Source organism: Barbatula barbatula, assembly GCF_947034865.1.
Source record: "Barbatula barbatula genome assembly, chromosome: 7".
NCBI lineage: Eukaryota > Metazoa > Chordata > Actinopteri > Cypriniformes > Nemacheilidae > Barbatula > Barbatula barbatula.
In genome coordinates, this window is record NC_136770.1 from 18,882,166 (window position 1) to 18,909,422 (window position 27,257).

At 38.2% G+C, this 27,257-nt stretch overlaps 2 protein-coding genes across 2 annotated transcripts; both read left to right on the forward strand.

Annotated features, from left to right (window-relative positions):
- Positions 1-1,659: 1,659 nt before the first annotated feature.
- Positions 1,660-8,889, forward strand: dpt (dermatopontin). Its single transcript, XM_079460811.1, has 4 exons — positions 1,660-2,101; positions 7,525-7,650; positions 7,805-7,912; positions 8,068-8,889. Exons 1-4 carry the CDS (start codon positions 1,812-1,814, stop codon positions 8,132-8,134), a joined length of 591 nt encoding a protein of 196 aa, XP_079316937.1. The 5' UTR covers positions 1,660-1,811; the 3' UTR covers positions 8,135-8,889.
- A 10,116-nt stretch (positions 8,890-19,005) lies between these two features.
- Positions 19,006-26,945, forward strand: zbtb11 (zinc finger and BTB domain containing 11). Its single transcript, XM_079461315.1, has 11 exons — positions 19,006-19,568; positions 20,249-20,460; positions 20,568-20,799; positions 20,883-21,889; positions 22,011-22,068; positions 23,523-23,758; positions 23,857-24,253; positions 24,368-24,485; positions 24,580-24,738; positions 25,178-25,353; positions 26,235-26,945. The coding sequence occupies exons 1-11, from the start codon at positions 19,259-19,261 to the stop codon at positions 26,750-26,752; spliced, it is 3,423 nt and encodes a 1,140-aa protein (XP_079317441.1). The 5' UTR covers positions 19,006-19,258; the 3' UTR covers positions 26,753-26,945.
- The last annotated feature ends 312 nt before the right edge of the window (positions 26,946-27,257 follow it).

Here is a 27,257-nt window from a genome sequence, read left to right on the forward strand (position 1 = left end):
AGCATGAGTGGCGTACAGCGGTAAAACACAGTTGTTTTATGACGTTCAATATATGAAACATTTTGTGCACGTATAAAGAAAGTCAAACCAGTCTATAACCATATTTTTTCAATGATGTGAATCAGATCTGGATTCCAGTCCAGCAGTAGGCCTGAACCAGAACAATTTATGATGGATGTTGTTATTGTTATTATTTACCTTTCAAGTCGCTACTGCAAGCTGGTGTTATGTGCTACATTATATTGTTCATGTTGTGTATGGTAAAAACAAAACAAAAAGAAATGATGAGCCGTTAAAAAGTGAATGAATTAAGGAATAAATACTCAATGTCTGAAGTTTGAATCCCACTGCCCCAAATAAATGTACTTTTTATGGAATGATCAATAAAAATGCTTGGTGTTGTAGTCCTATAAATGGAACTTGTTTTACTTCAAAGGCGAAACTGCCTGTTTCATTTGTTTCGTCTTTTTCCACCAAGATGAATCAAATGCTTGTATAATATTTTCACAATAACACAAATATAACTCATGTTATGTGGCATATACATTATGTCTAATTTCCATACTGTACATTTTGTATCATATTACGCAATGTTTTCACAATGTATTCATTGTCAATATTGTTGAAAAGTATTGTAACTTGTGACATTCTTCTGCACTGTTTTGTGTTAAATGTATGCTTTGGGAACAGTGTTAAATGTTTGCACTGTGGTTTCTGTGAAAAACTCCACTCACTTTCATTATGTCCTATGTAAATGTATTGACTTTTACTTTGACTTAGGTCTTGAAATATTCAACCAGACATTGTGATTCTGTAGCTCTGTTCGTCACTACGCTGGTACAAAGTTTGCTTTGCATCCAAACGCTGATAAGATAAGTTAATGTTTAAGCAGAACAATATGACAACCTAAAGAATTTTGCAGAAGCCATAACTGCCGATTGTTATCTGAGCTTCTAAAACAAAGGTTTGTGGTTTACCAGATTGTTAGATTGTTATACTATGATCACTATGATCGATGATTTTTTATATTTCAGGGTCAAACTAGATCTGGTCTTTGCCGGATCGCTTTGTCGGAGTTGTGACGTTGAATATCTTGGCAAGTCAAGGGTCACTGCCATCATTCACCATTTTTAAAGGTTAATGTTAATATAGAGTCTGTTACCATTTTGTAGATCTTATTTGTGACCCATTAAATTTAGCATTTAGCAATATTTAAACAGTAAAACAATTATGAAACACACACATAAATATACATTTGTTTCTATTTGTATTATATAATTTACCATTGAATATATAGTCTAGTCATACTGTGTCCTCGTATTGTAAAAATAGGATGATCACAGTTTATACCTTAGAGCTACCACAGTACCTTTATAGCTACTAACAGCATTGTGACAACTTACCCTGACCTCTGCTTTTGTCTGTAAAAACATACAGGTACAGTATATGACAAATATTCCTAAATGATTCCCAAGATTGTTTGACTCTTTTCACACTGTGTGTTTTATGCCAGAGCAGTGCTTGGAACAAACGTTCACACTCAGAAATCCTATCTTCATTCTATTAAGCTATTTACAATATGAGAAGTTTCTCTTTAAGACATCCCGCTCAGGGTCTACCAGACATTCATGGGAGGAGGCTAGTTACATCCTACTTAACAATATGAGAAAGTTCAGTCTCGGCCATAACTGTCTGCTCGTGTCGGGAATTTTCAAGCCTTGGATCCAGACACAGAACATCTGGCCAGCACATCTCAGAGAGCCTTGAGGAAAGAGGAAACATTGAAAGGTTCCACATTGTTTCACTTCAGGATGAACTCAGCTCATGTTCTGCTGGCTCTGTCCCTGCTGATGCTTTTCTCCAGAGTCAACGCTCAGTATGACAACCCGTATGATACAGGTGAAGAGTGGGTGAATACCTGGCGCCAGGGCTTTAACTTCCAGTGTCCCCATGGCGAGGTGTTGGTGGCCATCAGAAGTTACTTCAGTGCGAATGAAGGCTCTGACCGCAGGTGGACCTTTGAGTGTCAGAAGACTCCCTATGGCTGGGGTGAACCCAGTGAGTGCTGGTGGGATGATATCAACAGAGCAGGGATGGAATGGTACGTGTGTATGAATGTGGGTGCTAGTGTGCTGTCCGTACTTGTAAAGGTGTGTGTGTAGTATGATATGAAAGAAATCTGTCAAACTATTTGCAAAGTTCTGAAAATAATGAAAAGTGTGCATGGAAGAAACAATCGAGCAAGTGTGCAGCTGAGGACAAAAAATAGGTACAGTATAGAATGTTCTGCACAATTTATCATCTGCTTTTTCGGGCAGTTTGAAATGATCTTGCTCTTTATACGATTTATATAAGGTCGTTCTTTGCAGTGTATCATGTACTCTGGTTTTTGGACAGTTATTTGCAATGATTTGTGTAAACAGCTTGCACATGCCTTTCTTTAATCCATGCCTGAAAATGTGTATTTCATGTTTAGGTTACACTAACTACATTTTAAGTGTTCTCTTTCGTATATGATTAGACTCAGATGTATGATGCTTAGAAGAATTCTTGATAAAACAGAACTGCATTGTTTTCAGAGTTGAGCTGTTGGTTGCTGTGGCAACATCACAATTATTTGTGTGTCATTGGGAAAGCAGCTGAAATGTTCTCAGATTGGACTGAAGAGAGACAGCAGATGTTCGGGCCCCAGGTCAACGGTTCTAAACCACAAACCTCAGAAGAGATATAACGGCAACGTTTAAGTTTATGAGCCTCGTGCAGTGCCAAATTGAAACAAACTGCCTGAGACATATCTCATTCGTACCATTTGTGCTGCACATTTGTGAATCATTTTACTAATTAGTTATTAAGAATAAATGTCAAATTAAACTTGTACTTTTTCTAATTTTTTCTAATTTTTTTCATTAGAGCCTGCGTTTGGGATTTGTTGAAGGGTCTTGTTCAACCCATTCAGATAATGTTCCAGAGACAAAGAAAAAATATTATTTAGAATTTGAGCATTTGCATTTATTCACATGTCTATTATAATAGAAATTAATTCTGAACAGTAATATCAATCCATCTATCGCCTCATACCATTTATCCCTATATTTGGGTCACAGGGAGAGCCTGAGACTTTTCCATTTTAGGTCAAGACTGATTTTTTATGTGTTTATTAATACAAACATAAATCTAACATCACTGCAGAGTTATCAAGTTTCTCTAGAAACCCATTATGCCCCAACAAAATTCAGATGGGTACAGCATGGTGGAGACTTATTTGACACATAGGTTTATTGGGAAATTGCTAAATGATGCATTATCAGAAAGTCAGTATGTGGAAGTCGTGCCACTAGCTGGAAATGTTTGTAGCTCACGGCAGCTACTAATGTCATAGCAAGACAACAGGCAAATATTACTAGAATTCCTGGCAAAAATCTGAACTAAATAGCATATGTCCGAATAATAATTAAACTGGACACGAACTATACCACCACGACTTGGTTTGCGAAGCTTAAATTGTGCTAAAATCCCCCTTTTTCGAATGACCATACTGAGCATTGCATTTATCTTAAATATCTATTATCTTTTATCATACCTGCTTTGTTTACATTGGTCTTTTGTTTACATTTAAACACTCGCTTGTATAATATCTCTGCAGTATGATATCAGGTGATATTATGACTTGTCTTATTAATGTCACCTCTCAGCTGGAGGGGATGAACTAAAAAGTGAATGGTTGCAAGGTCTGAAGGGATAAACAGTGTTCATTCCCATCACTGCAGGACATCTTGGGCCCATCTATTTCTGACATGTTATTATTTCAAAGCATAAAGCAACTCTTTTGTCTTGTTGTCCAGGAGACTCACTCACGAGTGCCAATATTAAACATGAGAGTCCTTTTACAGATGTTTTTTATTTGAATGCATTTTTTTATTCCTAAAAACATATGGTGTTGTTCATATAAGCTCAGAATTTGGTGACTGAAATATTCAGTTTGGTGTCAACTGATAATTGTAGAACAAATCTCCCTCTCTCTCGCTCACTATTTAAATCAAGGCTAATGCTAATTCAACTTAATGCTAACTTAAAATGACCTCAAAGACTCTCAGCACATGCAGTTCTGAAGGGGATTACTGCTTTACTCTTCTCTCATTTTTGCCATGTTTACACAAAGACTTAGGACTAACTGCTTGCAGGAAAATCTGACCATTTAAAGCCTCATCAGACTATCATGAGCTGCATTAAACAGTAAAAGCTTTGTTGTTTAGGATAAATTCAGGATAAAGGTTTGGTGGATAAACAAGCTTGCTCTCTGGTACTAGCAGTGCTAAACTCTAACATGCAACACAATGACAACAGTTTTTAAGTTGAAGATATACGTTAAGTAAATACTGTATATCTGTTAATATAAAGTTCGAAATCAAAAGTGAATGTATTTCAGTCTTTGTTCAGATAATCATACTAAGTTTAGATATAGAAAATTGTATAGTTTATGATGGATTTGCATATTCTCACTCCACCCCTCCCTTTCAAAGCACTAAAGAGGCTGACAGAGGATTAAGACGTTGACACGTTTTCGCTTCTTTCCCGAATGAGATAACGTATTTACGAAACGCGTTCTGTAGAGCTGTTCGTCTGTTTAGTGCTACTGTAAAAACAACATGGCGACAGCATTCCATGCAAAGTGACCCGCTGTGTATGCTATAAAGATAGAAATAGCCCATCTAAGGTAACACTGGAAAGTGAATGTTTGCCCAGGATTGTTTGAACTGAAATTGATTTATAGCCATTTCCTCAACCTCAAGGATAAAATAACAGTTGATTTCTTTAAATGTTTAAAAAGTGATAACATCGTAAATGTCTCAGACCCTTTTTTTTGTTTCAGTGCTGTTTGGCTCAAGTTCTTCATATCATGTCCAGAAAGACATTTCTTTACGCAGAACACTTAAGACCACTTTGTGACTTCCTGACAAAAGTATAGCCTTATTTGACCGCTTCTCCAGCTTGTTAGAACAGGAAAAGTCTGGTTGCTGGGATCAGTCTCTGAGGGCGTAAGCTAAAGTGCCAAAGGGCCATTCAATGTTCCACCAAGCTCCCCCCACCTTTAAGAGCATTGGGGGGAGATTTTCCAGTGGGTTAATTGGACTCAGCACAATTTTCCCTGATCTACTGCCCACTTTGGGAGATTTTCTAAGAGCCAAGGCGAGTGACCTCAGCCCCCTGCTGTCTGTCGTAGACTGTCAGTGGACTATACTATATGTCAGTCTTACCGCACACTGGGAAATAATGTTTAAATAGTCTTACAATGCAATCCTAATTCAAGAAAGAAAGCAGGAGAGAAAAACATTGGCTAGCAAGTGATCATGCTCAGTGAGAATACTCTTTACATCCCATCTTCGACATCATTGACTTCAGGCAAATCTTCCATTTTCTCACCCTCTTCACATTATAAGAACAGTCAGTTTGATTTGTACTATGAAGTAGGTGACATTCCATTGGGACAATGTCTTGGCCTACTTGCTATTGGTGGAACGGTTGCCCATGGGGTTAGGGTTGCTATGACAACTGTCTGGCGCCGCTGGTGGCCAGGGAGCAACGCGTTTTTGTTGTGATGACAACTGTTTGTTAAGGTCATAAACAAGCGGCAACCCTAAATTAACCCATATTTACAGAAAACCTAAAAACAAAACCCTTATAGAAGCCACCTCTGGGTGATATTTTGATGACATCACTTCCAAACAGTGTATGTTGATTTTTGGCTACACTTAAAATTGGATTGTTTTAACTCATGTTCGGGTCAATATGGAGAAAGAAATGTTGGGTTCAGTTAACCTAGAAAATGTCTATATTTGACCCAAACAACCTAGCATGGTTTAAGTTGATAATTTCTTCTGACTATAGTTACGGTAAACCAATTTATCGAAAAAATAATGCACAAAAACTGTTGGACTTTGCACAATGTTCGTTTTAAGACGACAATCTGTAACCTTTTTTGTTCAAAATGAACAAACATCTGTTGTTGAGCAAGTGAACATATGAACTGTTTTTTACAATTGTCTCCTTAACTTAACCTAAACCGCTTATAAAAATTATTTATACATTTAGCTGTTGGGTATGATTTCACAGAACATTTCAGATTGATTTACTTTGACTTTAATGAAGTACATAAAATAACCTGCAATTTTAGGTTTCAAACAGAGATGTCGATAGAGAGGCAAACGTTAAAGTTGCAGTTACATTTATATTTAGTCATTTAGCAAACACTTCTATCCAAAGCGAAAAAGTTCAGGGAGCAATAAGCGATATGTCATACAAGAGCAATAGTAGGGACTTATACAAAGTTATACTAGTTTCAACAAAAGCTAGACCATTACCTGTTGAGAGAGAGAGAGAGTTAATTTTTTTCTCATTTGTCTGTCAAGTATTCACAGAAGAGATGGGTTTGAAGAAGTTTTTTAAAGGTTGTGAGAGATGTGGTTGACCGGACCGAGTTAGGAAGAATGTTCCACCAGTGAGGAGTTGTGAAGGAGAATGAGCAGGAAAGCGATTTACTGCCCTTATAAGAAGGCAGGACAAGACGCTGCCCGTTTACTGAACGCATGGGTTCTTGATGGGGTGTGGTAGGGTGTGAAAGTATGCCCGTGCAGATCCAGTGATTGTCCTGTAGGCAAGCATCAGTGACTTGAATCTGATACGGGCTACAACTGGTAGCCAGTGGAAAGAGATGAAAAGGGGTGTCACATGAGCCCGTTTGGGCTGTTGGAAGACGAGGCATGTTGCTGCGTTTGGGACCAGCTGGAGTGGTTAAATTACATAAAAAAATGTTTGGCATCAACAATGGCCCTATTCTAGATTTTTTGTTAAGTCGCAATCGTACTTGTGATAGGTTGCGTTATTATTTTAAGGTGACTCAACAATTCATTTTACAGTGTTCAACATTTCTAACACCATGAATACATAATAAATTTGATCGCCAAAGGTCACTATAGTGTTTCAGAGGCTCTAAAACCATAACCAAAGAGTAAAGAATACAAAGAGGTGAAACTCAATAGAACGTTCCATTGCAACAAAAGCGCCCTGCAATTTTCCCCATTTTGGGTTGAAAGTGTCTGTTTTGTTAAAAAAAACATTAAAGCTGAAATTCAACCTGAATGATGATAATACACGATGACAGAAACCATGTCAGTTATAAAGCATTTTCAACCCTTAATGGAACTGCACCGTTTCCCCAAAAAGAACCAGAGTGTCGCCTCTTTGTATTCTATACTCTTTGCCATAACTCTTCTTGTGGATGTAGAACAGAATGGCGCATGTTCCTCTTACTGTTTCTGTCAATGTATCTGTATAAACAGGAAGATACTCACGAGGTCAACAGCAAAAGGCAGACACGCCTCACATCACGTCATATGAGACTGAACCCTCTAAATACATTAATATTCAAAAGCTTTGTTAAGAATGACTCATTCATTCAACAAATACATAATGTATATAGTTCAGCATTTTCTCTCTATTTGAAAACTACATTCCTTCTGTCTACAGGTCCTCCGTTTGCACTAGCAATGGGCTGGTTGCTGGCGTCCAAAGTCAGTATTTTGAATCGGTTTTGGACCGGGAATGGCAGTTCTACTGCTGTCGATATGGCCGCAGATGCCCATATTCCTGCTGGTGAGTTTTTCTGCATAAAGGACACAGTATTGTTTAATATTGAACCGACAAATTTAAAGTTATCAAGTGCATTCTGGTGGATTACTGTTCATGAGGAGATTTGTCTTGTTAGTGATAACTTTTCTTTAATTGGGTTCTCGTGATTTATTTACAGGAATACCCCTGATGTCCCAGAGTACCACACGGAAGAAGGGGAGATGGTGATCCCCAGTTATGGCTACTTTATCAGAGGGGCTCAAAGCACCTTCAGTGGTGTAATAAGGTATGTATGAGCAATTAATCTTCCCTTCCATTCAGGCCTGAGCGTGTGGTCCTCATGAAAAAAATATTTTACAAAAATTTGATGCATCACTGTTACTTTTAGTGCACACAAATATTTCCTGTAATGGTCACCAGTCTGTTTTTCATGTTTTACAGGGATCGGCAGTGGAAGTACACCTTGTGCCGAATGACCGAATTTGATTGTGAATTTGAAAATTTCTAGCTCGAATTTTTTTATAAATATCCTTGTTAATAAACATTCCATGTGAGCACAAATAGGCACAAAAATCGCCCCAAGAAGACGTTATTTAACCTACTTACCTGTGTGAAGTAATAATACTCTTTACCTTAAGAATCTTTTTCTTCTTAATGTAACCCTAAAATAACTTCTGTTGGTACAATCTCATGTATTCTGATTAGTTTATTCTATAACTTTTATGTTACCTGATAAAACAAAAATATTTTTAAAAGATAGCATACCCTTAGAATGACCTTTACTGTAATTTTACAGAATTGTACAGTTTTTAACAGATATTGCACATAGTTTTTTAAATATGGTATAAAAATTCTAATTACAGAAAAAGACTGCAAATTTACCTGTCATTTTACAGGGTTTTTCTAGTGCCAGAAAATTTCAATTCTTTATCCGATTTTTCTACAGTAATGTTTTGGCTTTACAACAATTTCTGTCTGCATTGATCTGTACTAATTTTGGCTCCAATTGTCATGTCTGTGTATCATTTTTAGATATTTTCTTATACTTTTTTATCATGAAGAAATAATTGTTATGCACCAACGTAATATAAAGCTGCATGATGGTGACAACATATTGGACAATATAATTATGATTCCTATAAATCATCCAATGCATTTTGGGATGGTTCTTGTTTGCGACCCATTTAACAAGAAACACTCAGATGGAGCCATAGGAAATTCTGAATCATCTGGATAAACTAATAAATCCCTTCTCTCATGGGTTTCAAGCTTGTTTTTTCTGAGTTGTGAACACACATAACAGAATAGGCTGTTTACCTCTTCCTCCTTCCGCATCTGTTTTCTGCTATGCTAAAACCAGTGCGTTTTCTCAGAGGCATTTGTGGCCAGTTCCGACCTGCTCTGTGTAAAAGGGTACAGATGTGTTGTAGAGGTATACTGAATGCAATACTGTGTAGTTCTGGGCTACAAAAGAGTGTCTATGAGAAAACATGTTTGTGTTTGGGTGTGTCTCTCTCAACAAGTGGGACAATTATAGTTTGGATAAGGGTGGTTGGGTTTTGTGTGCCACTTTAAACAGAGCTGCGAACCCAATCCTCCTTATATGTAACGAGTTGCTGTTGTAAACAACAGGTTATCTATTGACATCAGACTGGATCTTGCAGTGCATCTCTATATTTTGTCAGTAACTGACTGTAGGGATTTTGTACCACAATAATTGTTTTATTATCATTTAAATAATAGCATTTTTAACATCATTTAAATTAAATATAATTTTTTGATCTCTAGGTGCTTCTGTCTCCGATCATGTTTCAAGATAAACTGTTATATATATTATAACATAATGTAATGTTTATTGCTCAAAAATCTACATGAAGCCCACACAAAATGTGTATTTAGACCTTTATCTGTAAAGGTCATCGGCCTATCCCCTGGCAATGAAAACATACACAAAAAAACTCATAATAATCTTAAATGAGTTTATATTAAAAAAAAATGTAAACACATATTTTCAATGACCACTCAAACAAATTTTACATTCCTGATCTGTGATAAAGGTTAAGGAGGGGGCAACTGACACCAGCATTCCCTTTTCTCCCTACAGACAGACGGTTGGGAGTAAGCCAGTGGCTCTAAACACTGTTTATTTATGGCAGCTGCCGACTTGAGGCATTGAGCCAAGCATCACCAATCGACACGGCTGTCCCGAAGTCAAGCATGGCGACAGTCGACATTCGGCCAGCTGCCCTAGACTTACTGTTCACTTCTTCTGGAACAAACCACCGCAGAGGGTTTTCTATAGGTCAGGCTACCCTTTCATTCAGTCTGGTGCCCTTTTCTTTGCACCTTCATTGTGAGATTTAATTACACAGAGTTACACATACTGTATGTATTATCAATAGCCAAATTCTGTTTGAATGGCAATGTTGTAATTATGGTTGTTTGTAGCAACAAGAATAAAACTTTGTCAGAAACGTAATGGACTTTGGAACCTGTGCATAACTGTAATTATGAGATAAATACAATGAGATGCCACAAAAAAGCCAGAGAAAATAGACAGATGCTAAATCCAATGAAGCCTCTGAAGAATTATTGACTCTGAGTTAGCCAAAGAGGTATTATAGCTTAGATTTAGAGTGTGTGTACTGTAAATCAAACTGTGACAATTATGAATAGATTCTATACTATACCTTACCAAAAACGAAGATATTCTCCTTCCGTTTATTATACCATAAAATGTGTGTTTTCCCTGATATAAAGAAAACATTAAATTAGGCCAATAAGGCCACATCCACACAAAGCCAGAGCTTTCCCTATCCAGTCTTTTTATAACTTTTCACCGTGTCATATATGACTACACATGAAACCGCTAAACCAACTCAAACCGATGTAGTATACACGCCAAATCAGTATGTGGCGCTGTAATTCTTCAACAATGATAAAATAAAAACGGAGAAGAAGATTTGGAGCATGCGCATACTACAAACTGTGCGTGCTGGGGTGATGACATCATCGTTTTAGAAAATATACGGATCGGCTGTACACACGAAAACGTTTCTGGCTCCCAAAACGCCAATGCAAAATCTTTAAAGGGAACCTAGTGTATAGAGAGATGTATGGCTTAATGCGTTTTAATAGCGTTACACTACTAGCATTTGTTGTTAGAAACACATAGAAAATTTTCAATTCTTACAAAAAAACCTAAATGTAATTCTCATTTTGACTTAAGGAGGCCGCCATGTTCTTTTAAGATGATGTAAAATGGTTTGCACGCACAGGTATAGCCAAACTAAACACAGACACACTAACTAAAGGTTCTGTAGGATAATGTATATATATATATATATATATATATATACAGGTATATACAATGCTAAAAAAAAAAAAAGAAAGAAAATAAAGACGCTATTTGATGTACTTTCATACGTTTTTATATTGTTTGTCAGAAACAATACAAACATGCATATTAATAACCAGAATCATTTCAAATTAAATATATACATGATGTTTTAGCCATTAAAGAAAGCATACTTTTTGAATAGCCTAACGTTATTGTCTTCTCTCCCTTAGTCATTAGCTGACAGGGGCTAATATTCACGTGTGCTCATATACAGAATAAAAAAGCAAACCGCAAGCATCTTGTTATAGTGTTTATCAGTATATTCTCATAATGTATAATGTACACGATTATGGTGGATGCTGATGTCTTAAATAGTCTTGAATGTCTTAAAGGTGGTAGTTTTAAACTATGATATAATGCACGCTTACCTTGAATAGACGCTTACTGATACTGAACGCATTCTTCTTTTATGGCAGGCAGGCTGGCTTGTGTCAAGAGGACATACCGCCACCTACTGTCCCTGTGTGTCTATATATCCGATCTTATGTTTTACGTGTCATATTTCACTGTTATATATGGAAAACGTGTGTGCTTCGCTGTTGCGAAAGAAAACAGGTTTAGGTTGCAACCATTTGACATCACAGATTTTGACGCCAAAAGAATTGTGGCCTCCAAGTAAAAATATGTTTTCAAAGTTTATGAATACTGTGACAGTTACACAGTTTTTTTATTTCACAATTATAAAGTCCATAATGCCATTGTTCATTTATTAAGCCATATATCACTCTATACCCATGGATCCTTTAAATATACAGCTTAACGTGTCTCAGTGTGGATAGTCTCTAAATCTATCTTGACTGCCATAGTAGAACTGTCTGCTTTCCTACATTCTTCAAAATATCTTCTTTTGTGTTTAACAGAACAAAGAAGAACAAAGAAACGTATAAAGATTTTTTTCCTACTATGGTAGTCAATGGTGGCCAAGAACTATTTGGTTAGAAGCATTCTTCTAAATATCTTTCTCTGTGTTCTTCAGAACAAAGATATTTATACAGATTTTGATGACAGAATTTTCAATTTTGGGTGAACTATTCCTTTAGGTTAACATGTTAAGTTGAATGAACAAATCCACAGACTACAAGGTGTGTCAGCATAATAAATGTTAACATCTTACAGAAAAAAATACCTTTTTGCGACAGCATCTAGGTTTGAACCAAAAATAACTTTTAACTACAATGTATTTATTTCTCTGTGTTGTTTAGCAAGACAAAAAGAACATCTACATGACTGAAGCGAAAACGAGCTCTGCTGTGGTATAGGTCAGTATAAATAATACCATCCCCATGTTTCTCAGGAGTATATGTATATATCTTCTTACAACTCTCTCAGACCAAGTTATCTATTAAAAATACTACACCCCAACCACTTCAATGTGTTAGTACTTGTGTAAACACAGAGACTCCTGCAGTATAAGTGGCTTTAATTCCCATGTTTTGACAATAACTATTTGGGCTAAACAGCCAAGGAAGGAGGGACAACCAGCATTGTGGTGAGAATTAAATGAAGGTGCTCAAATGTCCTCTATGGTTAAGTCTATGAAAGAAAAATCGCACCGATAAACATCAGTGAATTTTCCTAAACTCCCTCAGTTGTGCAATAATGTTTCACTTAAAATGACAACTATAGCATTGTTAAGATTTTTCCATTGTTAACCTTTGAAAACTCATGTGGCCTCTTTCATGACCTCTGTGGTTGATAGTTGGAGAGAGCTGGAGATTTGGTTATTTCGTGTTAATGGTTCTAGATCACTTTTGTGTTAACCCAGTACAGGAAACCTGATGCTGCTGACCTCACACACTCTATGGCTGCATCGTCCCTCCTCTTTCCTCATTTCTGCCCGGCCTCCTTCCTCCATTGTTCTTTGTGTCCAGTCACAAGACAAATTTGCAGAACAGGAAAGGTGAAAGCAGAATCCTGTCTGATAATGTTTAATTTACAAGCTGTCATCGGGTTTTCATTGCCTTACGCTTGTATGTAAAACAACACAAGGATACATACTGAGTACACAAGAACACAGGCCCAGTGACCTCTAAAATTCAAGGTCAAACTGACATATGAATATAATTGTATTTTTATCTCTTGTATTTTCTGTAGCTGTGTGTTAACAGGAACTTTACATTTCTAAAGGAATAGTTCACCCAAAAATCTTCAGCATAACACAAAAGAAGACAATTATCCCCTTTGACTTCAATTTTGTGAACAAAAATCACTAATGCATTTATCCACAGACAAATTTATCATATACAGGTTTTGAATGACATGATAGTGAATAGATGACAGAATTAATTTTTTTGGGTGAACTGTCCCATTAGGAGGTAAGTTTATCCAAATGTAAGTTCTGTTAATTTATTAACCCTCACGTTTAAAACCTTGCTATGACTTTTTCTTTTATGAAACACAAATTAAGATATTTTGAGAGATGTCTTTATGGTTTTATGTTCATAAAAAAATGGGGTCCAATGTTGTTTGGTTACGAACATTCTTCAAAATATCTTCTTTTGTGTTCTGCAGAAGAAAGTCATACAGATTTGGAATAATATGAGGCTGAGTAAATAATACAATCATTTCTGTTGAACTGTTCCTTTAAGGATATATTTTTATGTGATTTGACCCTTCATTTACTTTTTATTCTAATAGTCAAGTGGATAAGTTATATTTTAACTTCAATGAAACCATAATGTACCATATAAAACACAATTCCTATAAAGCAGTTTTGCCCTCCAAGGTGCATCACAAAAGTAAGCAGGGCTACAGGTGACCGAACCCATTCTAAGAAGTCTGTCCAGAATTATTTTCATCATAACTGCATGCCTGGATACACTGGGAAAACGATTTTCAATACTTAAGAAATGACTTTCTCCTTGAATACAAGGTTACTTTCCATGAATGGTGTATTTCAATTTTATTGCAGCGTATGCTTTAAAGAGAACAAATACCGAGCACAAGAAGAGATGTTGATTTCAGCGAGATAAAGCTTTGCATTTCCGTAGGCTGTTTCCAAATGAGTGCTTTTTGAATGTTGCATTCACCATGGCATCATCTAAGCAAAGTCAGGATTAGGTCACATCTATTGTAGTCATTTGGGAAACAGCCTGCTGGTGCATTCTGGGAAACAGAGAGGCCTCTAGTTATAAGATGAACCGTTAGCGCCTGTTCACACTCAGTGTGATTTGAGAGTCATCTGACAAAGGGCTTATTATTAGGGGCCGTATTGTGTAATGGTGAATGCATGGTTGTTATTGAAGGGCATGAATCACAGGTTCACGCCATGCGATGGCACAGCCTAATGGGATGCCGGGACCAGCCCCTAACTAATTCTCAAAATCCTTGTTTATACTGTCACCACTAAACATAATAAATGGGGACCTTTCCTTCTTTGTTTCTACTGTCTGGTCAATATTGATCATTTATTCCATGATGCTTTTAGGTTTTAAATAGTACTGCGAAGTTCAATGTAGGTGATATAAAAACGTTCATCATAGATAAACAATCCCTAGACATTTGTAATTCGCTGTCATACATAAATGATCTCTGGGGTTTTGTAGGATCTGCTGTATGTATGTTAGGAGAGAGTTGACAGTGAAGTCAATGGAAACAGTGGCAGTACTTTGATCCTGTGGCACTGTATTAAAACTCCACTCTCAAGGCCTGGGAGTCTATGACTGGCTTGCGTAATGGAGTGAGGGGGATTTCAGGGTGTTACACTTGGCTGCGGGCCCATGGAGAGACGTCTTCATTTTCCCAGCCTTCTTTAGATTCTCTGTTCCGTTACCCACTATAACGGCTCACTCCAACCCTCCCTTTCAGAGCACTACGGTGACTAACACAGAACTAAGATGTCGTCACGTTTTCGCTTCTTTGCCGAAGGAGATAACGTATTATTTACAAAACACGCTCTGTAGAGCAGTTTGTCAGTGTTGGGCTACTGTAGAATTCCATGCAAGGGGACCCAAGGTGTATAGATAGAAATAGCTCCTTCTAAGGTAATAAAAACATAACACTTCATTATGTAAGGTCTTTATACACCTCTAAAGACATAATTATGCATATTCTATTGCATTTCTGAATAGATCCTCCAAAAATTACACCTTTAATATAATGCATTATATTTTCCAGTATATTCCCATTTATTTTGTTTCATAAGGAATACGGTTTTATTTAGATACATTTTCATTTATATACAGGACATTCAATTTAGTCGTTTTTTATGTAATATTTATATTTTACAATGTATATTTTAACTTTTTTACGTATATTTACCTAAAAAAGGTTAAGTTAAAATGTACATATTGGTATATAATGGAAGTATTTAGTTAAAATAGTTGCTGTTTCTTTTATAATGGTCCTGTGTTAAAAAAATATTAGTTGTCGTCAAAAGTTTAGGGATTTGTGTTAATCAATATTTTATTGGTTTACACTTTACAGAATTTCGATTGTAAATGTCAATTGTCCATACACATGAGTAGAACTTTGCAGAAATGCTGTTTGCATTTCAACACAAAGTCAAACAGGAAATTGACTTTAAATGCAAAGATCAAAAATGACTTATTTGTGTTAATGTTCAATTTTGTATCCGTTTGGTTGAAGATATCACAGACACGCTTTAAGAAGGTCTTGCTCGTGTTTCAAGGTTATACTTACAGGCTCATAAACTTCTGGTGCCTCTGGGATTTTTCCAGCAGTACAGAAAGTCACCTTGAAGCATACATCGTCCTCTCCTGGACACAGCTGAAACAAGGCACTTGTCTATTGAAGGGCATTCCATTCTTCTGAATGCTTTTCAATGCTGAAAAGCTCACCTGACCTTTTTAGTCTTGTGTAACCCTGTAATTACCAGTCACTGTAAAAGACACAAATGAAGTTATTGTTTAAATCCCTTTAAAGGAGTGGACTAACTTTCTTGTATTGTCTTGTATTGTTGTGCAAAAACTCAGAGAGGAAGTTTTTAGTCTTTGACATTTTGACATAAATAAGCTGCATTATCAGGAACGTCCAGTAAAATATGAAGTGTTGATTCAAGACTATCCACGTGTCTCTGTGATGCACTGAAGATGTTTGCTTTCCAGTGTGACCAATAAGTACATCCTTTCACTTCCTTACAGGAAACCACAGAAAAACAAAAAAATGAATCAACCATCATCTATTGTGCCTTGGGGTAAGGAAGATGCCATGATGTCTAAAGATAGATAAGAACAAAAGAAAACAAAGATCTTTTCATGGCTTCAATAGTTTTTTTCTGGAGAACACAAAAGAAGATATTTTGAAGTTAACCAAACAACATTGCACACCGTTGACTTCCATTGCATGAACACACAACAACTGAGACATTTCTCGACATATCTTCTGTATGTTCCACAGAGGAAAAAGTCATATACACGTTTTGAACAACATGGAAACGTTCCTACAGGGTGGCTGAGTGTGTTCCCTTTAACTTTTTCGTGCTTTCTCAGAGTTGTGTCTTTCCTTAAGACATTCATTATTATACTGAAGCTGTCTAGAAGTATAAATGAAACTGCTTTCTTTTTCTCTGCACCTCCCCTTTCACAAATCCATTCATTCATCACGGTGTCTCTAATTTGTGTTTATTGCAGCACTTCTCTGGCATCATGCCATCTCTGTTGGCTAACAGAGAGTGTGCTACAATGTTGAGCACTAAATATAAAAGACCCATAAAAATCCTGGTAAACCAGTTCATTCTAGTAAAAGAAAACGTTAGTCACCTACCCGCTATTTATTGCTAGCTGCCCTGTTTAACTGCACTATAAACAAGCAAACAGCGCTGTGGTATCTGCCATACAATTTCCCACACTGCATCACTGATGCATTCTGCTATGACCAATCATGATGAAAGATAGCGCCCCCTGTATTAACAGACAAGCATTACACTACAACAAGGCAATATCTTGATATACAGGTTTTGAGATCAATCACGTAAAAAATAATCAAAATTAGAATCAAAATAATACTAATGCAAACACTTATTCTTTAATCAATTTCATTTAAATGTAAATAAAGGGCAGGTCTGTTTATTTAACATTTACCGCTGAGTAACTTGTGAAACATCACATCAGTTTGATTTTATCAACAGATTCCACTGTTTTATTGCAAATGATGGAAGAGAGTCCAGAATCACTTGCATTTGAACCCACAAGTTTATTTTGGGTCTGAGAAAGACAAACAAACACTTTCCCAGCTCAATTATTGTTCATTTATGGGCGGAGGGACAAAGACAATATTGTTCTTCAAGAGAACATAGTGGACATGCGTTAATGTAGTGAATGGGCTTATTTAACCAAAAACCGTCAATGAGGACCAATGGTTTTCTGTTACCAACATTTTTCAAAATATATTTTTTGTGTTCTGCAATGACAAGAGTAAGTACAGAACGACAGAATTTTCATTTAGAAGGTGAACCTTTCCTTTAAGGCCTATTCATTTGGGCCATAGGTTATGTTACATTGAGTATACCTGTTGCTCTGTTTATGCTTTCTTTTCTGTTCCACATTTTGCAATTTTGCTAAATGATTTTAGAACATTCATATATAATAAATATGTGCTGGATGCTGGTGGGTCAAGACTAGGATTGTCTCCTTTTATGGTGCCAAATCATATTTCATATACAAAAAACATACAAATTTAGTAAGCAAATCAAATCAACTCTTATTGAGTTAACAAGAGATAAAACACTCAATGGAGCCCTAAAACCATACACCAACATTTATTTGATGTCATAATCCTCAATTCCACTATGAAGCTTGGGATGGTAATGTAAAGGCAAACTTCGAGTGTGCTAAAGCTATCCACGGCTTTTATAATATAATCACTATTCAGTGACAGTCTATTCTCTAGACATCACTTTTTCAGTCACAACAAAGTCATAGACTCCTCAGGGGCCTATAGGTTCCCATGTGCTCCGACAATTGGGCGGGACCAAGAGTCAAGGCACCCCCTTTCTGAAGACACAAGGTCAAAATGTTTTAGATGATTTCTCAGAAGAATGTCTCAGCACCTTTTTATGAGTCTCGCATATCCACTAAAGAAACTCAAGTATATTCAGTTGGCTTTCTAAGCCACTAGCAGTCCTCAGACTTCAGGAATCTGGAAGTTTTTCTGCCTTTCCAGCTGTGTTTGTGCGAGCACTTGTGTACGTCAGTTATTATAGAGTGTGACTATCAGTTCAGCAAGTCGAAAATGTGCAGGGAGTAAATGGGTCTTCTCAATGGAAGGAATGTTTCAGTGATAAGGACGGATGACTTGTGGACAAACTAGTAATAAGCCTTCACAGAGGAGTAGGCGATGAGTCATTTTGGTTGCCTAGCAACCCAGCGGGGTATGGGTTATTCAGTTATCTATGTCAGACGGTGTTCCAGTATACCTAGATGGAAAGTGAGTGGGGGGTAAAGACACCTCACACCATTTATTAAGAAGTATTTATAGCTTCACCCTTAAATGTAATCATACAGGCTCACAGGTTTACGTTGATCTTCATTGGGTGTTTACGGAAGGATTTATAATCAAGAATAGCCTGCCCTTAGGAACATATGATAAATTATTTGTATGCCTTTTGGCCATTATAATATTATGGCATTTTTTGGTATTTCATATATTAAATGTATTGCGGTTTCATAACATTTTGTTAGATATATTATGTTACTAATAATTCGTGAAATAATCTATTCATTAAATGAAGTTTTATAGGCCTACGTTTTTATATATATAGCGCCTTTTACAGAATATGGATAGGCTACAGAACATTGTAGGAACAGTAAACATGACACAAAATATCATCGAACTATGATTTATTTTAGCATATTTAATAATTACGTCAAGAAAAATATATTGATCAGGGTCTATGAGGGCCCATATTTACTATGACAAACGAATGTCTAGCTCTAGCAGAATAACATTATCCTTTGGGTAAAGAGCGCTCTCTGCTGTTAACGTGATAGCCTGATACACGAGGCCCGCTCATCCACGTTTCCGCCATTTCAATCGCAACATCCGGTTGTGCAGCAGCCATTTTGTCTGTTCATGCAAGTCCACCCCACACGGTCGGAACTGACGTTCCCCCCTTGAAAAACATTTCATAAACATCACACGCGATACTTTCCCGTGTCACCCATGGAAGTTGAAACGGGCTGAAAAAATACCCGACTGAATTCTGTGCTCGAAAATATCACTCGTTTTCCGATGCGTCTTATTTTTGTCGAGTAAGTGTCATTAATCGGGGACATGTCGAACGAGGAGAGCTATCTAGCTATCCAGCGCTATTTGACTGATGAACGGGAGCCCTACGCACCGGGCACGCACGGCAACACCAAGAGGAAGATCCGCAAAGCAGCCGCCTGTTACATAGTGCGCAATGGGATTCTTTATTATCAGAGGCGACAGAAAGGCCTGGATGAATTCTCGGAGTTGGAAGTGGTGCTGCAGGCCGATCGGCGGAAGGAACTCATCACCGAGGCGCACATTACGTCCGGAGGGGAACACTTCAACCAGCAACAGACGTGGGAGATCATTTCTCAGAAGTACTGGTGGAGAGGTGCGCTATTATCAATATCAGTGTTTCTGACTGTGCCTAAAGCATGTGATGCTCTTATCGTAAAAGTTGTGACGGGTGTCATCTCCTAAATATTTCCAGCTTGTCTGTCATAGCAACTGACACAAAGGAACTCAGCCGATTAATGTCTGACTTTGACAGCTGACTTGAAATATTTAAATATTATTGGTCGTGAGATCGAGAAAGAAAGTGACATGGGTCTAGATAGGCAGATTTAATTATAGATACACAGAAATATTAATTCTGCGAAAGAATTGTACACTTCCGTTATTTTAGGGTCACCGTCTTATTCCATTTACCAAAAAGTTATAAAACTATACAATTGTAACTTTGAGATTATTTTGTGACTAAAATAATTTGTTGAATGAATGGTTTATATTTGAGGACCGTTAGTCGCATAGCATTTAAAAATATATAATTTTGTCATTTTATCAACCTGAGGCAGAATTAAAGTTTCATCCAATCTTGGTGCTTAACTACTTTTTGTCCAAGTCATCAATTTCAAAAGACATCCTTTTGTGATGACAGAAACGAATAGGCTTATAGAATGTTTTTGTGGACAAAACTAATGTTAGACATACTCCCTCGGATCAAAATATCAAGAGAAACAGTCCTCATCCTAAACGTTTGAGTTGTATTGTTCTTCGTTTCTAAAAAAACAGGTATTCTAAAGCAAGTAAAGGATTGTATACGGGAGTGTGGTCATTGCCAAAGCAAACAAGAGAGGGTACGAGGGGGTCCTGAGGATGCAACGAAACAAGCACCAATCAGACGAAAGACTGCAGGCCAGGTCAGTGAGGAAGAAGACGACAACGCACACGATGAATTAGATGAGGAACACCCTGCAGTTGTCGATAAACACGAACTGGTGATTGTGAGTACATTGTGTCCAAATTTGTGCCATTGAAACACAACATGTCCTTTGAACTTTACTCAAATTTCTATTGGTTTATAAAGTTCATGACTATATTTTTCTTATAGGTGGACAGTACTGGTGTTGTCAAGCAGTTTTTACCGAAGCATGGGCAGACCATGCTAGACAAGCTAAACCTGCAGCGACTCAAGAATGAGTTTTGCGATATCACTCTGCTCATCGAGGGCGAGGAACATCGCGCGCATAAAGCTGTATTGGCGTCCTGCAGTGAATACTTCTACGAACTCTTTGTGGAGAAGGGTGCTGTGACCAGTCATGAAGCTGTGGTCGACCTCTCGGGTAAAATGACTGCAGTTATTTTCTTGAATCTTGAATGATGAGGTTGCGTTCGGTGTCATGCAATTTCCATTTTTACCCACCAGGCTTCAGCAAAGCCAGCTTTTTGCCATTGCTGGATTTCGCCTACACCTCCAATCTTACCTTCAACTTTTGCGTGATGGCGGAGGTGGCAACGCTGGCACGGCACTTACTGATGGCCGAGGTGCTTCAGATCTGCGAGTCTGTACATAAGAAAGTGGAGGAGCAGAAGCTGATGGTCTATCAGAGAGGAGACATCCACACCGTGGTGGCCAACCAACCTGTCCCCCCTGAGCCAATCCCATCCACTGATTCTGAAACTTACGTGGTGACTATGCAGAGTGATGGCCAAGTTGTTGCCCACGCAGGGCATCCTGAGGCAGGACAGTCCTTGGCTGTAATAACCCGTGAAGATGGGACTGCTGAATCTCTAGCGTTGCTCGCTGGTGCGACTTTAGAGGGACAGACAATGACTGTCGTTACTCATAGCGGACAGGCTGGATCAGCTGAGTCTCTTGCTATGGTGGCCCACAGTGGCGAAGCAGTCGAGGGCGAGACCATGACTTTGGTGACTCACTCTGGGCAGGCTGGCTCAGGTGAGTCTCTGGCTGTAGTGCAAGCCTGTTGGACTGTAGAGGAACCTCTAGTTGGTGACATTCCTGTAGCAGAGAGCATGCAGCCGGGAGCCTATCTTATTACTGTGGATCCTAGCAAACCTGATGCTTCTGAAGTTGTGCATTTAGCTGCAGCGGCGCCACCTGCTGTGCAGGCTGAGCCCACGCTGCCACCCGAGCCGCTCTCACAGGAAGCTCCGGTACCAGTCAAACGAAGGCCAGGAAGACCACCTAAAGTGAAGCAGTTGGAGCCTCCTCCCCCTCCAGTGGAGGAGTCTGAGGAAGTGGAGGGCATTGATGATGCATCTGCTGCTGATGAAGAGAAAAAGGAAATGGAAAGCATAGATCCTAACAAGCGATACTTGAGGAAACGATCTATGAAGGAAGGAAGCTATGTTCGTCTTCATATGGGTCTTGAGAATGAGGAGGAAGAGAATAGCTCATCACCCCCTATGAAGGTATGTAGGACATACATCCATCATAATCATAAAAAGTCTATATGTCTGTAATTTTTTTAGTGTGAAGTATTAGTATAAGTTAAAACACAAGCCACTGGTCAATTTGTCTCACTGTCCCCAGATACCTCAAAAACTGGCAAGGAGAGGTCGTGTGGTTCAGACTGTGAGGAAGATGTCTGGTGAGTAGGCATGTGACGATATTGAGAGGCACACAACGCATGCGTATGGCGATATGATGATCTTTTATAACATATTTGTAATGCTTAAAAGTGAATAAATATGATTGGAGAAATATTGTTAGTAGTTTGCATAATGAAATAAAAATTATGATTTTACCTAAACCTGTACATATAAATACCTAAAAACTAAATTCAGCAAAGCTGAAAATATTTTTTTCTTTTCGTTTGCAATACATTTTTGTCTGCATGGGGATACTTTAGTCTAGATAAAAATGTAAAATGCGTTTTACTATAACAGGGCTCAACGATAAGGACGGCCCGATCGGGCCAGTGATTTATCATCACAAAATTGTATAATTTGTACATTTGAAGCCTTACCTATTTAAATATCTTAAACAGCTGTTAGAACCTAATCGACTTCTCTTTTGCGTCTTCTTGAGAATATGTTCACGACCGGAAAGCCGCATCTTGGACGATGTGTAAAATACTAAACAGGAGTTTTCTTTCACATCTTCTTACTCTTAAACAGACATATTAACACAAATAATGCTTATATAATGCCATAATTACTGCATTATTTAGCTTTATTACATTTATTTGTGCTATTGCATGTACTTTGATTACTTGTTCTTATTTTATCACTTACCGATATAGGGAGTCAAAATCTTACGGGAAGTCGAATTTCGGTAAAACCTTTTTCCCCACGGCATTATTAACGGCACATTAAGTTGTGAAAAAATGTAATATGTATAAATTTGCATTACAGACACAAATATGTGATATGGTAATACGTACATTTAAAAATCTATTTAAACTTGAGTGCATGAGTGTAAAGCAGATCATTACCTGATGTGCTTTGTAAATTGTGCTAGCACTGCATGTTTAATCATTTATGCATTTGCATTTATTAGTTGTCTACAACCATATTTGTTATGTCTGTTTTTTTTATACTCAAAGCCCCTATTTTCATTCTGACCCTCTTACAATGTATACTTCTAGTTAACCATAATAAACTCACTCTCCCGTACCTTCTCTGGATCTGTTCCACATTGGTGGAATGATCTACCAGCTGCTACAAGATCAGCAGACTCGGTTGCCATCTTTAAAAAATGCCTAAAAACGCATCTCTTCCGTCAACACGTCGCTGATTGGTTTATCCTAATTCTCTTCCCTTTCCTTCTTTAAAAAATAAAATAAAATACTTACTGACCTCACTATTCTTAGCTTTGTATACTGGGCTAGGCTTTAATGGACTTGTTTGATGCACTTATGTATTTTGTTGCCTATATTGTTATAATTGCTTCCAATGTTTCTCTTTGGAAGTCGCTTTGGATAAAAGCGTCTGCTAAATGTAAATGTAAATATTCACAGTTTTTTTTTAACTGTGCACAATATTGAGCCTTTTCATTGTTGTGATAAATTGTATTATTAAATACTTGTCTTAATTTCCACAGATGAGTTTTCAGAAACAAACCTTGAGTCTGCTCCCGATACTGCAACTGCAGCAGAGGACTCCGAGTCTGTTACAGTAGAGTCTGAAACCGTAGAGGAAGGGACGCTTGTGGGAGAGCCAGTAGGAACTGTGGAGGGAGAACACGTGTGCAGTGAGTGTGGCATGGTGTTCCAGAGACGTTACGCTCTCATCATGCATGCTCTTAAACACGAGAAGACCCGCAGCTTCAAATGCAGCGTATGTATTCTGCATATACTGCCTTGGCTTTTGCTTATCTGTCAGATTGGAGGTTGTTATCAGCAAAGTTATACCTGACCATCTTTTTAACTTTTTAGATCTGCAATAAAGAGTTCCAGTATGCAGCCTCGCTCCGGGCACATTTGGCCCGTCACAAGCATCAGAAGACCAAGAGAGGCAGCGTGACGCGATCCACGGCGGCAGAAAATTCTCAAGAGTCAGATGACTCTGCAAAGTACCGCACCAAGAGGGAGTTTGTGTGTGACATTTGTGGCAAGACGCTGCCCAAGCTGTACTCTCTCCGTATTCATATGCTGCACCACACAGGGGTGAGGCCGCACAGCTGTAAGGTCTGCGGGAAGAGCTTTGCCACCAAGCACAGCCTGAAAATGCACCGGGCGCTCCACGATTCTCTCAAGAGATTCCACTGCAACCTCTGCGAAAAGTCTTTTGTCACAAAGAGAAGCCTGGAGGAGCATACAAGCATTCATACAGGTATGCACATACAAAGTCATTTGTTTGATGCGTTGTGAGATGGCTTGAGCTCCTAGTATTAACAAACTCGCCCTGCGGTAGCGAATGGCTTAGTAATGACAGTTTGTTTGACAGGTGAATCAAAGTACTTATGCACAACCTGCGGAGCGTCCTTTCACCGTGCCTCCGGACTGAGCAAACACCTCAAAAAACATCTACCCAAACCTGAGGTGCGGTCGTTCCAATGTACTCAGTAAGTCCTTAACAGCCCGATATACACGCATACTTAAGTGCCTACGGTGAACCATCTTCCCACATATCTGACACCTTTTATTTCTTTGTCATAGATGTGACAAGAGCTTCTTTGAAGCAAAAGACCTGCAACAGCACATGAATAAGCACTTAGGTCTGAAGCCCTTCCAGTGCCAGGTCTGTGGGAAATGCTACAGTTGGAAGAAAGACTGGTACTCTCATGTTAAATCGCACACTGTTGCAGAGCCTTTCAGGTAAGAAAAAGAGCAATGCCACTCTTGACACCACAGAGCAACTTGTATGTATATTTATATTGATTTAAAAGTTTTTGTCACTCATGTAAAGACGGTTTTAGCGGCAACAACATTAACGAAGGTAATGTGTCCCAAACCTAACTTCTGGTATGAAGTTAACTTCAGGCCACGAGCGTGCGTCCAATGAAACTGTCTGTACATAAATGGAGATGTGTTGAAGATGACGTTGTGGTGCAAATATGCAAATACACGTTTTTCTCTTGCTTTACATTTATTCACTTCTTATAAAAAAAGTTTAAGAACATTAAAATAACATTGTGCAGTCTAAAGGTCCTCAATTAAGGAAACCCCCAGTTACACGATACCTGACTCTAGAATGAATTAGATGCTTTGTAGAAGAGAACAGCGAACTCCATGGCATGTGTTTTGTCTTTGGCAGGTGTAATGTGTGTGGGAAGGAGTTCTTTGAGAAGGCCCTGTTCAGACGCCATGTGAAAAAGGCCACTCATGGAAAGAAGGGCCGAGTGAAGCAGAACTTGGAGAGAGAGTGTGAACACTGTGGGAGGAAGTTCACACAGCTCCGAGAATACCGCCGCCATATGAACAATCACCAGGGTGAGTGGATAGAGCTGCATAAAGGCATGTTTTAAAGAATAATAATGAGCATGGAACAAGGTGTTGTTTTGAAACACCTGTGATATTTTTTCATGTGGCTGTAGTTGAACTGAATCATTTAACTGTTGACATATTTTAATCAAACACCCAACATATGCACAGATATGTAAATTTTGGCAGAAAATGATAACCGATGTTTTTTTTAACATTGGAACAGTGATAACATGATCACCGATATATTGGCCGATAGTAGTATCTAAATATTAATATAAAACTTCCTTAGACTGAAACAAAAGGCAAAAAGTGGACAACTGCTTTTATATGCAAACATTCACTGCAGAAAACAAGGTAACCGTTAGTTCTCTTTTTCCCGCTGAAAATAATGTACCAAGCCTACTTTACACTAGTTAAATATTCTTTAACCTTCAAACTTTCTGGTATGTTTTTTATTCAACAAACAAATTATAGCTGTTCTTCCCAAGCAACCCAGAAAGATTTTCTTAATAGACTGCAGTCTGATTCAAACAATATTCTTTTGTTCCTATAATTTACACATTCATAAATACTGTATCTACCCTACATCATGATCATGACAGAAAGACTGTACTGTACTGTATTGTAACTCTTAAGCAGCGTGCAGCTGAAGAAGTTTAACCGTAGGAAATGATTTAGGATTTATCATCTATAATATATTTGCCTAAATTTTATTATCGTTAACATTAATAATGACCATTAATCGGCCGATACCGATATGGCCGATAATTTTATCGTGCATCCCTACTACATATGCTTTTTTGTGTCAGTCTTATACTGAACTGAGATTTTATTTTATAGAATCACTTTATATAACCGATGTCATGTTTCTCTGTTCTTCTTTTCAGGGGTGAAACCCTTCGAGTGTCTAACCTGTGGCGTGGCATGGGCAGATGCCCGTTCACTAAAGCGGCACGTTCGCACCCACACAGGCGAGCGCCCTTACGTGTGCCCATTGTGTCAGGAGGCCCACATAGACGCCCGGACACTGCGGAAGCACATAAGCAAGTTCCACGGAGACCAGTTGCCCGGCAAGATCATGCTGGAGAAGGACACACTGCAGTTCCATAACCAAGGCACACAGGTAGAACATGCCGTCAGTATCCTCGGTTCCGATCTGCCTCCTGAACTCCAACCTCCACAGCCTCCCACCACAGAGGAGATAGAGACTGTGCTCATCACCGAAGAAACTGTGGAGGCTGTGCAGGCTGTTAGCGAAGGCTCTGTAACAACATTATCCGATCAGAGCATTATGCAAGTGGTGAACTACGTTCTAGCACAGCAATCTGGTGTCAAGGTCGAAGAGACCCCTGAAATCATCCAAACCATGGAAGTGGAGGTAGCCCATGTGGCTGAAGTGGAGTGAGAAGTTAGTACTCGGATACGAGCAGATTGAGGTTTTGTGAATTGGCTTCTCGGCTTCTGTTGGGAAGTGCATCATTGACCAGACGGTAAAAGATGACTGAAAGTGATAGCAGGCTTATTCTTTTCTGAGATGTTGTAAAAAAAAGTGCTCATTTATTTTTGTTGTAAAATGTAAATTAAAGTTCACTTAAGGAGTCCTGAGTATACTTGCATCGACCTCTCCACCTAGGGGTGTATGATTTTGTGTGTGTGGGCATGATGTTGATACTTGATTTGTATCATAATAAACTAGCGTGTACAGGTTTACATAAACATAGGAATAATGTTATTATACAGTCATAAGCATACAACAAACAGTGTGAATTCCATTGTATACATGAAGCTTTTTGAAACCTGTCTCCATTTTCTTTCCATAAGGCTGAGTGTGATGGGTGTTTTTCTTTTTCATCCTTCGCAAGCTGACATATGGGCTCTTACAGGCTTATTAAATGAGCTATAGGCTCAAG

What these genes read in the sequence shown, in the direction of transcription:
- dpt (XM_079460811.1), top strand. Translation starts at nt 1,812, where the DNA reads ATGAACTCAGCTCATGTTCTGCTGGCTCTGTCCCTGCTGATGCTTTTC. An exon ending in AACAGAGCAGGGATGGAATG is followed by an intron (nt 2,102 to 7,524) that starts GTACGTGTGTAT and finishes TTCTGTCTACAG; the next exon opens with GTCCTCCGTTTGCACTAGCA. An exon ending in AGATGCCCATATTCCTGCTG is followed by an intron (nt 7,651 to 7,804) that starts GTGAGTTTTTCT and finishes ATTTATTTACAG; the next exon opens with GAATACCCCTGATGTCCCAG.
- zbtb11 (XM_079461315.1), top strand. Translation starts at nt 19,259, where the DNA reads ATGTCGAACGAGGAGAGCTATCTAGCTATCCAGCGCTATTTGACTGAT. An exon ending in GCTCATCACCCCCTATGAAG is followed by an intron (nt 21,890 to 22,010) that starts GTATGTAGGACA and finishes CACTGTCCCCAG; the next exon opens with ATACCTCAAAAACTGGCAAG. An exon ending in CGGTCGTTCCAATGTACTCA is followed by an intron (nt 24,486 to 24,579) that starts GTAAGTCCTTAA and finishes TCTTTGTCATAG; the next exon opens with ATGTGACAAGAGCTTCTTTG.